This window comes from Ursus arctos, unplaced genomic scaffold (assembly GCF_023065955.2).
Source record: "Ursus arctos isolate Adak ecotype North America unplaced genomic scaffold, UrsArc2.0 scaffold_24, whole genome shotgun sequence".
NCBI lineage: Eukaryota > Metazoa > Chordata > Mammalia > Carnivora > Ursidae > Ursus > Ursus arctos.
Window position 1 is genome coordinate 44,597,000 of NW_026622919.1, and position 14,958 is coordinate 44,611,957.

General features: G+C 54.3%; 1 protein-coding gene across 5 annotated transcripts in view; it reads left to right on the forward strand.

Annotated features, from left to right (window-relative positions):
- RAP1GAP2 (RAP1 GTPase activating protein 2) overlaps positions 1–14,958 on the forward strand; it is a 178,759-nt gene that overhangs the window by 68,778 nt on the left and 95,023 nt on the right. For all 5 annotated transcript variants that reach the window (XR_008961190.1, XM_057317758.1, XM_057317757.1 and 2 more), the window contains one exon: positions 9,381–9,465. Coding sequence is in view for 4 of the 5 variants with exons in the window: in XM_057317758.1 (XP_057173741.1) it covers positions 9,381–9,465 (85 nt within the window). In the remaining variant the exon portion in view is untranslated. The remainder of the gene's footprint in view (positions 1–9,380; positions 9,466–14,958) is intronic.

The window sequence follows — 14,958 nt, forward strand, 5'->3', positions numbered from 1 at the left end:
CCGTGGTAAGCCTGGGGTGTGGGTTTTCACTTTTCCTTTTTGAGGGTCTGCTAAGTGCCAGGCAAGTGTTTCCTCCACATTGGTGACGCCAGATGGTCTGACTTGGTGCTCTTTGCTTTCACTCCTCCATGCCTCTGCTTCTTTGCCATTCTCTGTTTTTTTCCCTCCTGGGTAAGTGCTGGCCTTGCCCTCAAGGTCTAGCTCAGCTGTGACCTCTTCTGTGATACCTGAGCTGATCTCCCAAGGAGACCTGGCCTTCCCTTCCCTGTGTCCCATGGCACTTTATTCCATATAACCCACAGTTGATACTTGGCAAGTGGGTCATTCACGTGGGTGTGCTGTGCCTTCAGGATAGTTCTTGCATCTTCACTTCTCCTGCCTGGATTGTCTTCTCAGATGCTTGTAAATAGTACCAGTGTTACTGCCCATGGTAACTAACACACAGCCCACCCTGGATCTCCAAGAACTCAAGCTCCAGGGACGTGAGAACGTGCTGGCTGGTGTCCTCTCTTCTGTGCCTCTGCCGTGGCACACAGAACAGGTGGAGCTGGGTTTCTCATTGTGACGGGAAAGGACAATGGGATTGGAGTGGGGGGTCTGGGGAGTTGAGCCCAATGCCCAGATTTCTGACTCTGTGGCTCTCAGGCCTACACCAAACGCCTCAGGGTCTGCTCTTACCAGAATGGGAGCCGTGTGGCATCAGTCAGTTCTCAAAGTTGTCTGTTCGGTAGGGCTTTTTCCAGGAGTGCAGGGATGTGCCTGTGTGTGTAGGTCGGTCCTTCGGCCCTGAGATGTAATAATAGAGGAGGAGGCTCGGCTGTCCCGAACCAGCGGCCGCGGCTGGGTCTCCAGGGCTGGGTAACCCTCCTGCCTTTTTCCTCTTGGTGCCTGTCCTTTCTCCTACCCCTGGCCCGGTTTAGGGATTCAGGGTCCTCCAAGGAAGGGCAGTGCCATCCTCACCCAGCACACCCAGAGAAGCCAGCGTGTTCCTTGAAGCTACAGGCCCAGAGTATCGCGCAGACCTCTGCTTGGTCCCATGGGCAGTCCTGTCTCATTGCCCAGGGTGTGGCCTGTTTACCTCCTGTGCAGCTGGCTTCCACTGTCGATTCATTCCTTATGGGGGACCCATAGACCTGTGGACCCTTGACACTCAGGCCTTTTTTTTTTTTTTTTAAAGATTTTATTTATTTATTCGATAGAGATAGAGACAGCCAGCGAGAGAGGGAACACAAGCAGGGGGAGTGGGAGAGGAAGAAGCAGGCTCATAGCAGAGGAGCCTGATGTGGGGCTCGATCCCATAACGCCGGGATCACGCCCTGAGCCGAAGGCAGACGCTTAACCGCTGTGCCACCCAGGCGCCCCCCCCCCTTTTTTTTTTTTTAAATAAGCTCTATGCCCTACATGGGGCTTGAATTCACAACCCTGAAATCAGGAGTCCCATGCTTTACTGACTGAGCCAGCCAGGCGCCCCAACACTCATGCTTTATAAACGTGTGTCCATAGACCGGCTGTACCTCCTGACCGGTTTTTCCTGCGATGTGACCTGCTCACTTTTTGCATACTCATGCCGTGGTGATTTGGGGACTGCGCTCTCTGGAGATCAGGAGAGAGGCTGGCTGTGGGATTTGGGCATCCCCCTTGCCTCTCAGGGCCTTGGTGTCCTTGTCTGTCTGATTAGGTTGTCGAATGGCTTCTAATGGTTTCTCCCAGAGCTGCTGGTCTCTGTCTGAGAACCCCAGGATTGGGTGGGTGTGGTGGGGGTGGGGGTGACCATTTTGCATTCCCGGGGAGTTTTGAGTCATCACCGGTCCAGAGTTGGGTTCTGAATCTCCAGGAACCAAGAGTGTGCACAGGGATGGGACAACCCTGCCAGATGCTGCCGGGCGAGCAGTTCCTGCTCCTTCCTAAGGGGCTTTTCAAGCAGGGCATTGGGACTTACTCCCTCCACCTGCTGGAACCTCTCATTCCCAAATCCTGTGCCCCCTTCTGTCCCTCTGCTACCCTGCCAGGCTTGCTGGGCCCTGTTCTTCTCCCCTTCCACATCCGCCCCAGCACAGGACAGACATTAACCCCCTCACCTCTGTGTCTGTCCCTTTGGAGCTTTTGCAGACAGGCCATGTGCATGTGCCGAGGACCCAGTGGCCCACACGGTGGCTGGGCTCTCCTGTCCCTGCCTCCCAGGTTTAGGGTCCAGAGTATATGGGCATTTGAGTTTCCCCAGATTTGAAGCTGCTCTTGCCCCCCTCCGCCCTCTGATTGTCTTTCTGCCTCGCCCCCCTCCTCCACGCTCACTCCTTCCCCCTTTTGACGGCAGCCTTGGCGACAGCAGCGGTGGCGACAAGGTCTTCCGAAACCAGGACTTGTGCCAAGTGCCTCATAGGCCTTATTCAGGCCACTGCTGAGGGGGCTGTAATTAACCATTTTACAGATGAGGAAGCTGAGGGGCGCTGAGATGAAGTGACTTGACCAGGGTCACACAGCTAATTGGGGTAGGGCTGGAATTCAAATCCAGGCCTGTTGAACCATAAAGCCAGTGCTTTGAATCCACCATACGCCCTGTCCATCTGCCTGGCCCTCTCCTCCCTCCAGCCTGCTGCCAGGCTATCCTGCCAAGCCTGGATGGAACTTCTGGAATATGTTTCCAACCCCAGGGATGGCTGCTAGGATGAGGGCTACATGATTGTGCCACAGGGCCTGGCGTCTCTGTAGACAGCAAGGCAGACTCTCCTGGGCCTGGACCCTCAGTCTGCACCCAGCCTTTCCCCCCTCCTCAGCCCTCCCCTTGGCCCACCTTGCCCAGGGACCACATAATTGTCTGCCACCAAAAAACCTCTCTAAGATACTAGTCACTGAGGAGTTGAGCACAATTTTCTGAGTCCTGTTCAGAGAACAGGTGTTGGGAGCTAACCTGCTCATTCTGCAGATGAGAAAGCAGGGAAAGCAGAGAGACTTTGAGGTTCGGCTCGTCAGGCCTAGAGTTAGTCCTGGCTTCTAATTCCTCTTTCTTCTTGCGTGTCTGCTTCTTATGATATCTTGTGAAGCTTTTCGTGTTACGTTATTCCTATTGTTTACGGTCTAGTTAGTTACATAGGATGGGGAAATATGAAAAGTGAGAACTCAAACGATCTCTCCAAATAAATGACAATGCAGGTCCTCTGAGTGCTGGGAGTGGAGACGGCAGTCCTTGCTTTCAACAGGTGTGAGTAGTGAGGGAACCCTCGTCAGATTCTGGAGCTTTGCCGCAAAGCCAAAATTTGCCCGCAGCCCTGGGAGCACCAAGAGGCAGCCAGAGCAGGAAGTAAGCAGCAGAAATGACAGAAGTAGAGCCCATTCAGCCCCTTCTCTCTTATTCCTTTTTAAAAACTGAGTTATAATTTATACACCGTAAAAATTCACCCTTTAAAGTGTGTAATTCAGTGCTGTTTGGTATGTTCACACACTTGTGTCACCATCACCTATGTAGTTCCAGAACATTTTTATCCCCTCAGGAAGAAGCCCCTAACCCATTAGTTGTCACTCCCCGTTCTTCCCCACTCCCCACCAGCCCCTGGCCACCACTGATCTACTTTCTGTCTCGGATTTGCCTGTTCTGGACGTTTCCTGTGCATGAAGTCACACTGTACGTGGCCTTTTGTGGGTCACACCGTACGTGGCCTTTTGTGGCGGCTTCTTTCCCGCAGCATAGTGTTTTCGAGGTTCATCCACACCGTGGCCTGAATCCGCACTTTGTTCCTTTTCGTGGCTGATTACTATTCCATCCTGTGGCTAGACTGCATTTTGCTTTTCTGTTCATTGCTTGATGGACACTGGCTGATTTCCACCTTTGGGCGTTGTGAATGCTATGTCTCGTTCCTTTTGGTTTGGTTTTCCTGGGAAGCTCTCTACGGTGGCCAGCTGTCTGCATTCCTGCAGGTTGACTCTTTGGAAAGCAAGAGAAAGCAGAGCCAGCTGTGGCTGGGTGGCTGGGGACCTAGTGGGGTGAGAGATGCAGACAGAGGGAGTGTGTAGGTTTGGAGGAACTCTCTGCCGGAAGGAGGCCTTACACCTGGCCCCAGAGCCATCTGCTGATCGGTGAGTACTTTTCCTGTTGTTGATTATTAACTGATCATTATGATCCTGAGAGTGGATCCCTGGGGCTAGAACAGGTGCTTTTTTTGAGATGCCAGAAGGGTTTCCAAAGACATTAAACAGTCCTGGACCCTTCCTTGCTTCTCTTTCTCCACTTGGAGATCAGATCCCCATTTTAGGACTTATAATAACAATAAAGATGATGATAGTAGTAGTGGTCTATATTTGTATAGGACTCTGTGTTTTATTTCACAGCCATTACATTTAATTCCTCAGAACATCATTGCCGTCATCTTTGCAGATGCAGGAGGTGGGACACAGAGACGTGAGGTGACTTACCCAAGGGCACACAGTGGGGTAGCAGGTAGAGCCAGACTGGAACCCGGGAGTCTCCTGAACCCTAGCGTAGGGCATTTTCATAGAAGTGGGGGGAGATGACCTTAGATGGTCTAGGGCAGAGAATCCGAGGCTGGACGGAAGGAGCTAGAAGGCCTGGGTGCCGTAGGTAGGGCCCTCTCTGGGGGAGGGGGGAGGGGGTTAACAATCCCATCTGGGTGAGCCATCCCCTGGCTTTCTCTGCTTCCACCACAGACTCCTTGGTCGTTTCCTCTCGAGACCTGCATTTGGCTAAAGCCAGCCAGGCCCTCTCCCAGCTGCCCCAGGTTTGTCCATGCTTCTGGGGAAGGAATCCCAGAGCAGAGAACCTCAGTGCTAGGTGGATCTGGGGCACAGGGCTGCTGAATGGGTAGCAACCGCACGACCCCCAGAGGCTGGAGGAGGCCCCTGACCTGCCCATTCATGTCTGCGCTTAACCACCTTTCTCGCTGAGCGGAGTGTGTGGTCTTCCTCCTCCCTCTTCTGCCTTCTCTCCGTTCCCCTTTTTCCCTCCTCTTGTGGGTCCCTGTGTGGGTCTGGGGAGCTGTGTGGCTGGCTTGGTTGGAGAGACAGTTTCAGACTCAGTGCCGTGACAATGTCAAGATCACTGTGGGTCACAAGAAAGTTGTTACAAATAATAGTAAGGATACCATCTCTGCTAATAACTTACCTTTTGCTTATAATAAATGAGAGCAGATTCAAGGTTATTTCTTGGTATAATCATGCCTTTTTCACCTACTTGTGTGTGATTTGTTTGCCTGAGAAAGGGCTGGAATGGCACTGAGCACCCAAGTTCTTACTCTGTCTTAGCACCAGCTGGTGGCCGGGCTGGGCCTGGCTGTCCCTGGGAGGGTGGCTCCCGCACACAAGGGGCGTGAGGGCCGGGGCAGGACGAGGTTGAGCCCCGCTGACCGTGGCAGGGGTGGTGAGGTGCCAGCGGGGCATTCTGTTGTCTGTTTTTGGTCTTCCAATGACAAAGGCAAGGCTAGAGCCTGCGACTTCAGCAGTGTACCCGTGTCCTAGGGCTGCCGTATCCACACGCCACGGGCCGGCAGCTTAAAACAGCAGGCTGGAAGTCCCAAACCAAGGTGCCAGCAGGACCTGCTCCTTCTGGAGGCTCTGGGGTGGAGGCCGGCCTTGCGTCTTGCGGCTCCCAGTGGGGCTTGGCGTTCAGCTGAGTCACTCCGGGCTCTGCCTCTGTCGTCACGTGGTATTCTCCCCGTGTGTCCGTGGCTTCACACGGCCACCTTTGCTTCTCTTAGGGACACCAGTCAAATTGAATTAAGGGGCCACCTTAATGACCTCTTAACTTGATTACATCTTCAAATAAGGACATAGTCACGGGTACTGGAGGTTGGGACTTCAACATATCTTTTTGGGGGACACGATTCGTAATAGGCAGTTGGCTCTTAATTAAGTACCTTTGGCTTCTAGGAGTTGAGAATGGAGATGGAGCTGTGTGTCCTGTCCCCCCAACAGGTGCCACTCAAAGCCATCGGTATACCAAGGCGGGGTAGGTTTGTGACCTAGGGCCTGGGTGTACCCTGAGTTCTGCTGTTTTTGAGGGCAACAGGCTTGCCTCTGTCTACCCTGGCTTCCCATCTGGAGTCTTGGATAGAGCCCTAAAACAAGTGTGAAGCCGCGAGCCGCTGGTGCTCATTCCTGCTCCAGCACCTTTCAGGCTCCAGACACCACTGAAGGCATCCTTCTGGCTGGAAGGCACCTTGTGCCCCCACTGAATTGTACCCACAGTCCCTAGAGACTGGTCCCAGGAGCTTCTGCCAGCATCCAGGGAAAACAGGCTGGTCCAGGGAAGTGGGGCTCAGCGCAGGAGGGGGGGGCGTGGTGGCCCTTTGCTGAGAGTCAGGGGCCTTGGGTAATGCTCACATCTGCTTTGGTCCCATGGGAGTGGACATCTTGTACCGTGTGGAGAGAAGCAGACAGCGTGAGTCTGTATTTGACTGTCCCTAGACCAGTGATACTAAGAGCCTGCCAACATTGCCCTCCTCTAGGATTTGTGTCCCTGGAGAGCCAGGACCGCAGTCAGGCAAGTGCGCCACAGCCTCCTCCAAGAGAGTCGTCCAGAGGTCCTCAGCTAACCCCTGAACAGTCCTGTAGACTTTGGGCATGGGGCTTGCCTCCTGTCCCCTCCCTACATGCTTCCTCCTTGGCTCCCAGCCCCCGAGGGGACCTGCCCTTGTCCATCCTCACCTCAGGGGACCCGAGGGTGGTGCCCCATCCCTGCTCATCCTTCTTCCTCTCCCTTTCTGCCGTCGTGGCTCTCAGGGGCTGGGTCCGTTGAGGAGGAGTGGTAGCTGCTTGGGAGAGGGCGCAACGGCTGGAGGGGGTGAGCCTGTGCTGGGATCCAGCTCTGTGGGGTCCACAGGCAGGTGAGGGCCAGAGCGGCTGGGCTGGACCCCACACTGGCCCAAGGCCATGACTGGAGGGGAGGAGGTGGCTCTCAACGGAGAGGTGGAAGGAGCCTCGTTCAGTCCTTTGTGTGTTGCGTGCACATCTACACGTGCTGAGTTGTGGCCCTGCTGGTTCGTGTGCCAGTTACAGTCTGGACCCGGAGGGCACCTCCCCCCACCGCCCCGAGTGAGAGCTAGGTCCAGGAAGACATGAAGAAAGAGACAGATGGAGGATCAGAAAGGGGGACTGGCAGGTCGAGGTTAATCGGGGTCATATGGATCTTCTACGAAGGCAGATGTTCACGCAGCCTCCTTGCCCGGTTGCCTCGAGGACAATGAGGCCTGGCCCGCTGCAGGGGTAGGCAAGAGTCATGCCAGGGTAGACAGGGCCCCACAGCACCTGGCCGGGTCTCTTGCAGGTTGGGCTGTCCTGTGGGCTGAGGGGAGCCAGGCTGGGGGGGTGTCTGGCTCGCAGGGCAAGGGCTTCTTCTGGTGCTCTGTAGGGAGGGTGGGCTTCTCTCACGACGGATGCCTGGGGTTGGAGCTGTCGTCTCTGTTGGCAGGATGCGGGCTGGAAAGTACAGAAGCATTCTCTTCAGGTGGCAGTGGGGGTCCTTTGGTCATTGAAGTGGGACCCAGCTGTCAGGGCTACGTCAGGTGGGGCTCTGGAGAAGGAAACAGTTACAAAGTTGGGAGCCTTGGTGCCTCAGCCTGGTCTTGGACTCTTGCTACTGTTACCCTCAGCTCTCCCTGCTGTCCCAGGAGATAGTCAGGGCACGTCCAGGACACCAGACTCCCTCGCTGGGGGCTCCCCTAGGTTCTGCCCAGCTGGCCCTGTTGCGTAACCATTGCTCCAAACGCTTAGCTCACTGCCAACATTCTGCCTGGTGATCGGACTGCAAGCTAGCACTCCCTGGTCACCAGCGAGGGCCAGATGGAAAGTGGGGAGTATGTGAGAGCAGTGAACCTGTTGCTGTCATGTTGTCATGGTGACACAACTCTGTTGAGCTGCTTCTCCATGGTCCTAGCCCACATGGACTAAAATAAGTTCTACCTGCCACTCCCACAGCAGGCAGCCCCATCCTCCCAAGGTCAGCTCTCTGGCCATGGTGTGTGTGTGTGTGTGTGTGTGTGCGTGTGTGTGTGCGTGTGTGTGCACACACGCATGCTCATCGGGTCAAAGGGTACCCAGGAAGGATGACTCACAAATGTTTATACTCCTCTTCTGTCTCTCTTTTTTTTGGTCTTGGATTCAAATGTATTTTGAAATACATCTACCAAATGTATAGCTGTATTTTATTAACCACTATCATTTTGACAAATGAAAATGCTTGAAGACAAATGGTACTGCTGCAGTTTCAGGGCTGAGTTACTTCCCACTATGTCACTGCGGTAAAGCGGTTACATGTATTTTGATGCCTTTCAGCATTTGTCAGTGCCTCTGAGGCCTGTAGGCATTGTGGGTCTTACATGTCTTTAGAGCGGTGGTTCTCAGACTGCGTTGCCCATCGGAAGACCTGGAGGGATTGTAAAACCCAGATTCCTCGGCCCGATCACTGGAGACTCTGGTGTGCACCTGAGAATTTGCATTTCTCACAAGTTCCCCGGTGATGCTGATATGACTGGTGCAGGAACCACACATGGAGTAGCCCCAGCGCGCCCGGGTTAAGGGTGGGTTAAGCGTGGGACTCTTGATTCCGGCTCAGGTCATGATCTCAGGGTTATAAGATCAAGCCCCAGGTCTGGCTTCGCACTCAGCAGGGAATTTGCTTGAGATTCTCGCTTTCCCTCTCCCCATGTCCCTCCCTCTGCTTGCACACACGCTCTCTCTTTCAAATAAAATAAATAAATAAATAATTAATTAATTAAAAAAATAAGAAAAAAATAAAATTAGGGGCACCTGGGTGGCTCAGTTGGTTGGGTGTCTGCCTTCAGTTTCGGTGTTGATCCCGGGGTCCTGGGATCGAGCCCCACATCGGGCTCCCTGCTCAGCGGCGTGTCTGCTTCTCCCTCTGCCTCCCCCCCCTTGTGCTCATTCTCTCTCTCTCTCTCAAATTAATAAGTAAAATCTTAAAAAAATAAAATAAAAGGAGGTATTTTCTTGTTACACTGGACTAGGTTTTTTTTTTTTTTTTAAGATTTTATTTATTTGAAAGGGAGAGCGAGCGAAAGAGAGAGAGAGAGCATGAGCAGGGGTGAGGGGCAGAGGGAGAGGGAGAAGCAGACTCCTCTTTGATTAGGGAGCTCGATGTGGGGCTCCATCCCAGGACCCTGGGATTGTGACCTGAGCCGAAGGCAGATGCTTAACCCTCTGAGCCACCCAGGAGTACCTGGACTGTGCTAGGTTTTAAAACAAAACAAAACAGAACAAAGTTCAGTACATCCCAGCAGAGAACGCGCTCCAGTCTGGTTTCACACGGTGTGTGTTAACAGACTGGTCCCCGTCCCAGCTCCTGTAGGCAGAGAGAGGGAATGGCTCAGGCAGGCCCTCACTCACCTCTTCTGTGTTCTGTGGCCTCTTCACAGGAAGCAGGAGCTGGCCAACAGCTCGGATGTGACCTTCCCCGACCGGCCGCTGTCCCCTCCTCTCACTGCACCCCCCACCATGAAGGTAAGAGGCTCCGAATTGGTAAGTGGGGAGGGGAGGTGGCTGTCCCTTTGGTCCAGGCCCCGCTGCTGCCATCCAGTGGGCGCCACAGAGTGCCCCGACACCTCGGGAGGAAAGTGTGACTGAGACTTGGGAGTGTCAGGGGCTGGATGAGGCCTTGGGGGGCTGTGGGATCCAGCACGAGGGGCTCAGGCAGGAGTGAGTGAGGAGACTGAATGCAGCCTGGTGTCTTCACTTGATCTTAGCTGAAGGGCTGAGAAACGGTTGTGGGCTGGTGTCTTAAGGGGCTACTGCCCAGGAGGGCTGCCTGGGGCTGGGGCTGGGGAAGGCGGGTCCTGCGGGTGGCACCCTCCTGGGACTTGAGTGGCACTTGCAGGCTGGTCTGCTGGCCTCTGACCGGCCCTCCTGGGCTGGCCCTGTCACCCCAGTCCCTGTGGGAGAGCTCTTCTAGGGCTTCTGGGGGTCAGAAATTCTGTCTTCTTAGCACAGCAGTCACAAGTCTCTTTCCTGGGAGACCACCTCCCAGAACGCCGGGCCCTGACTGCTCATTCCTGGAAAGGAGCTGAGGCAACTGTACCCTCCCCCCACCACGCCTGTCTCCTTTCAGCTGTCAGTACTCCCGACAGGAGGGTCCCAGGCCCGAACTGGCTCTCAGGGAGGACTTTGGCTCAGCCAGTATCCCTGCCTGGGTGGCGGCACGTGATGCTCCCTCCTTCCCTCCCTCCCTCCCTCCTTCCCTCCCTCCCTCCCACAGTTCGCGCCAGGTGAGGACTAGCTCTGAAGAAGTCTGAGGACTAGCTTCCTGAGTCATCTGAGGGGACATCTAGGGGAGCAGGGGCTCCCCTAACCTGATCTGTTGGCAAATGATCCCCCCCAAAGGAAGTAGATGGAACCACCCTTCCGTTATCATCTCATATTGAATGCCCACCACGTAGACCGCTGTGTGGTATGCACTGAGGGGGGGTATCATAGAATATGAGCCTGCCCTGGTTGGATAGGAGTTCAGGTGTTGGTGGGGTGCAGGGCTGACCGAGGACAGTGGGATACCCAGGGGCATTGAAAGGCAGAGCACCTCCATCAGCCTAATCCCAGTGCAGGCATCTGAGCCAGGTGCTGGGTGGTTTGTTTGTACAGGGTAGTGCTGAGAAGCACGTCACCGTTCTGAGTTTCAGCCCCTTGGTCTGCAAAGTTGGATGTGGGATGCTTGTCACTGTGTTCATGGGTGGTGGGAGTTTGCAGGGAGAACCCTGGAAGTCCCCTAGGAGGAGTCACTGAGTTCCCTTGGCAGGCTTCCCTTACTCACATGCTCATTTAATTCATTCAACACCCAGTACTTGCTCGAATGTTGTATTAGTCAGGACTCTTGGTTATAAGTGACAGAAACATAACTCACTTTGGCTTAAGCATAAAACGGAATTTATTGCTTTGTAATGGCAAGTATAGACTCTCGGCATGGCTACATCCGTGAGTCTGTCTCCTTCCATTTCTCTTCTGTATTGGTTTCATTCTTTGTCAAGCTCTGTGTCTGTCGTGTCAAGATGGTGACAGTAGCTCCCACCTGCTTAGTAACTTCAGTGGAAAGAAGTACTTCTAACAAAAGTCCCAGGGAGGAAGCTTGGGGGCCTGGCTTAGGTCACTCTGAAGCAGTCTAGCTCTGAAGCGATCATTGCGGCCAGAGAGGTGGGGGCTCTGATTGGCCAGACCTGGGTCTCATGCCCACTATCTAAGCCCAAAAATCCGAGAGTGGGAGAGGGATAGTTCCTCAAAGGAATATTGAGGTGTCATTAGGAGAAGATGGGGAGATGGTTGCAGGGCAGGCAAGACCAAACAGCTTTCTACCATAAGTGCTGGCCCCGTGCCAGGCCCGGTGCTGAGTGCTGGGGAACCCTGTAGTGAATAAGGCATCATGGTCCCCGCCCTCCTGGAGCTTGTCATCTAGCTAGGGGGCAGGAGGTGAAAGTTGAAAAACCAAATTGAAGATGAAGGATGGACATTAGGTGTGATGAACGTTCCAAAGGAGAAGCACAGCATAGCTTGGGGACGATGTAAGGGGTATGTGTGCGTGAATCGAACCTAACCTTGGAGAGGGTCAGGCAGGACTTCTTGGGAAATGATGTGGAAGCTGAGCTCTGAGAGTTGCATAGGACTCTGTTAGGCAAAGGTGTCTAACCTCAGGGTGGAGGAGAGTGTTGTAGGTGCTCGATGCTCAAAGTGAGGCCAAAGGACCAGCAGTGCCTGCATCGTTGGGTTGGGAGCTCCGTAGAAAGGCAGACTCTCAGGGTGGGTACGCAGACGTGGTACGGCAGGCTCTGTGAGCCCCCTGGAGCAGGAGGGAGGAGGCGGTGCGGGCAGAACGGAAAACCAGAGTGGCCAGAGCGTCTGCAGTTAGGGACGAAGAGGCAGACCCTTGCAAGTTTTATTTTATTTTTTACTTTAAAAAATTTTTAATATGAGGATTTTTTTTATGTCGAAGTATAGGTGACACAATGTTACATTAGTTTCCGGTGTATAGCATAGTGACTCGACAAGTCTGTATGTTCTGCTCTGTTCCCCACAAGTGTGGCTCCCAGCTGTCACCGTACACCACCACTGACTCTGTTCCCTGTGCTGTGCCTTTCATCCCCGTGACTTAGTCATTCCATACCTGGAAGCCCGTGCCTCCTACTCCCCTTCACCCACTCTGCCCATCCCTTCCATCTAGACCTTTAGAAGTTTTGTTAAAGATTTTGGGCTTTATCCTAACTAAGGGCATTGATGTCATTGAAGATTTTAGTCAGAACAGTAGCCAGATGATGGTACTTTTGGAAAATCACCCTGGCTCTTGGGGGGAGAATTCGTAGGAGGAGCAGAGTGGAAAGTGGGGGAGGGGTTGGGAGGTCACTGAGGGAGTCTGGTGCAGGGATGGGGAGGGGATGATGGTGGCCTGACTCTGAGGGGTTTGTGGGGTTTTTTGGAAGTGGTCAGATCTCTGATTTCCTAGGAGGTAGACTGATGAGATAGGGAGGATGTGGGGAGAGGTAGGAGGCAAGAGTGGCTCCAGGTTTGAAACAACTGATAAAAGGTACAGCTGTTCTCTGAGACGGGGGACCCCAGAGGGAGGATGAAGGCTGAAGTTCTAAGTGCTGTGTTGTACATGCTTGAAACATAAACGAGGGTATCAGTGAGCTGCTTAGTATTCGGGGGCCGATTCAGGAGAGGGTCTGGACTGGAGGTAGTAATCTGGAGCCATTTTTTTAGAGGTGGGAGTTGAAGCTTGGGGTGGAAGGCTGGGCCAGGGGCAGTGAGCACTCCAGGGAGAAGGCGGAGTGAGAAGAGGAGAGATTCCTGGGGTGGTGCCCTGAGGGGCTCCCCTGGGCAAAGGCTGATGCGGAGGAGGCCGGAGACTAGGTGGGAAGAGCGTTTCATGAAGGAAGAATGGGCAGCTATGTCAACTGCTACAGAGAGGCCAGGTATGGTGTTGGAGCCCGCAGTGGCCTGGTGGTGCTGCTGTAACTTGGAACCGTTCTGGGGCGGGAGGAGTGGACAGCAGGCGGGTGGGCTGAGGAGTGAGTGGAAATGTTGAGAGGAGGGAGCCTTGAGGGTTCATGGGTACAGGAGGGAGAGGTGCTTATCCGGAATCTGGAGCATAAGTAAGAGATTGTTAGTTAACATAGAGATTCATTCAAAACATTAGGACCATCCGCTGGGTACCTGAGCCTGCCCTGTTGCGGCCGGCACAGGGCCCGGCGGTCTGTTGGGGATAAGCCTGGCCTGACGGGAGCTCCAGGCAGGCTCAGAGCAGAGCAGCAACCTGTCGGGTGGCTTTCCTGTCCAAAGCCCCAAGGCCAAGGTCAGAGCTGAGGACTCAGAGGAACATACGAGGGGTCACCCTGAAGGCTCACACTGGGGTTGGGACCCGTCTGTGGTTGGTGTTGGGGGCCAGTGTGTGTATGTGTGGGTGTACCTGGACTTAGGGATCCCTTTATGACTGTTATTTGGGCTTGTTCTGTGGCAAAGACAGCCTGTGGCCGTGGTTAGGAGGCTGTCTGTGGCTAGTGTATTTTTGTCCTTTGGCAAAGCAAACTGACTCATACGGTTAGAACCACAGTCCTCCTGCCCGGCGTGCTCATTATGGAGGGAGCGTCCCTTTGGTGACAGCGCTTACCAAGTCCTGTTGCTGGCCGTCCGACACTCCCCCGCGCTGAGCTCCTCGAGGGCAGTGACTCTCCTAGTCTGCGGCCTGGGTGGGTGCTGGTGGATGTTTATGGCGGTGCACCGTCTGGGACATCCAGGTCGGGGGAGCCTGTGTTTGAGCTCCTGTTTCTCTGGTGTTGCTTGAATCTCATATCCTGGCAGACCCTCTGTCTCCAGGTAACACTTGTCTAAATTATCCCTTAGACATGTGTTCTTTAAGATGCAGACTGAAGCTCCCTCTTTCCTCATCAGTCGTAGGTGGGGTCTCTACCTGCGTGGTCCTGGGCTCCCACTCATGATGTCGGGCTCCAGGGTGGGATCAGGCGTCTGCTTTGCTGATCTCCCCAGCTCCCCAGGTTATTATTGCACACCGATGTCTGAGACATCCAGGGTGGAAGCTAGCCTCTCGCCAGGGTCTCTGGTTGGGGGGTTCTGCAGCACGGTCCCTAGCCTACCCCCAGCATCTGGGCAGTGGGGGCAGTGCAGGCTTGGGGCGGGGGTGGCAGGCCTCTCACTTTGGTGGGTTAACTTGGGAGTCACACGATGTCAGGGGGGATGATTCATTTCTCTTACAGATAAATTGGATGGGAAACTGGACTCACCTAAGGTCCCCCCGAAGTTAGTGGTGTTCCCCCTATGGTCAGTATAGTAAGTTAAAGTCTCAGACCCAAACCAGTTTTGGTAAAGTGCTCTTCTCATCCCACCCCTCACAGCCAGGCCAGCCCCTCCTCTGGTTGCTTCTCCCATCAGGAAGGGACTGCTGGAGCAGAGGGAGCCTGCAGCCCCTGGAGAACCTCCTCAACCCAGGCTCCTGCCCCCACTGAGCCCCCGATGCAACTGCTCTTTGCTTCCCCTCCCCCGCCCCTTTGCTGTTTGTGTTTTTCAGGGGGATTTTTTTTTTCCTAATATGAAACTGAGAAAAAGCAGCCAAAGAGATGCTAAGCAGATGGGCTAAATGAGAGCCCAGTTCCAGCCAGCACTCACGCTGTGGATGGTGCAGGGTGGGCTGGGAGAGGGGTTTGGGGCTGTCTCCCTGGGAATGCTGTGGATTGTTTCCACGTCCACATTTTTTTTGATCTGGTTTTCATGCCCAGATGGATCAATAGGCATTGAGAGAGGGACGACTGTGTGTGCCCAGCATTGCGCTGGGCTCTGTGGGGTCAAACCGAGGCCACGGTCCTCACCCCTCAAAGAGCCTGCTGTCTACAGGGGGCCTTAACTGAGCAGAAGAAACCTTATGGCTCAGTGTATGACAAGCTCAGATGTGTCATGTGGCTTCTCAGTGGGCCGGAGAGGAGAGAGGATAGCTTCTTGGGGAGGCGA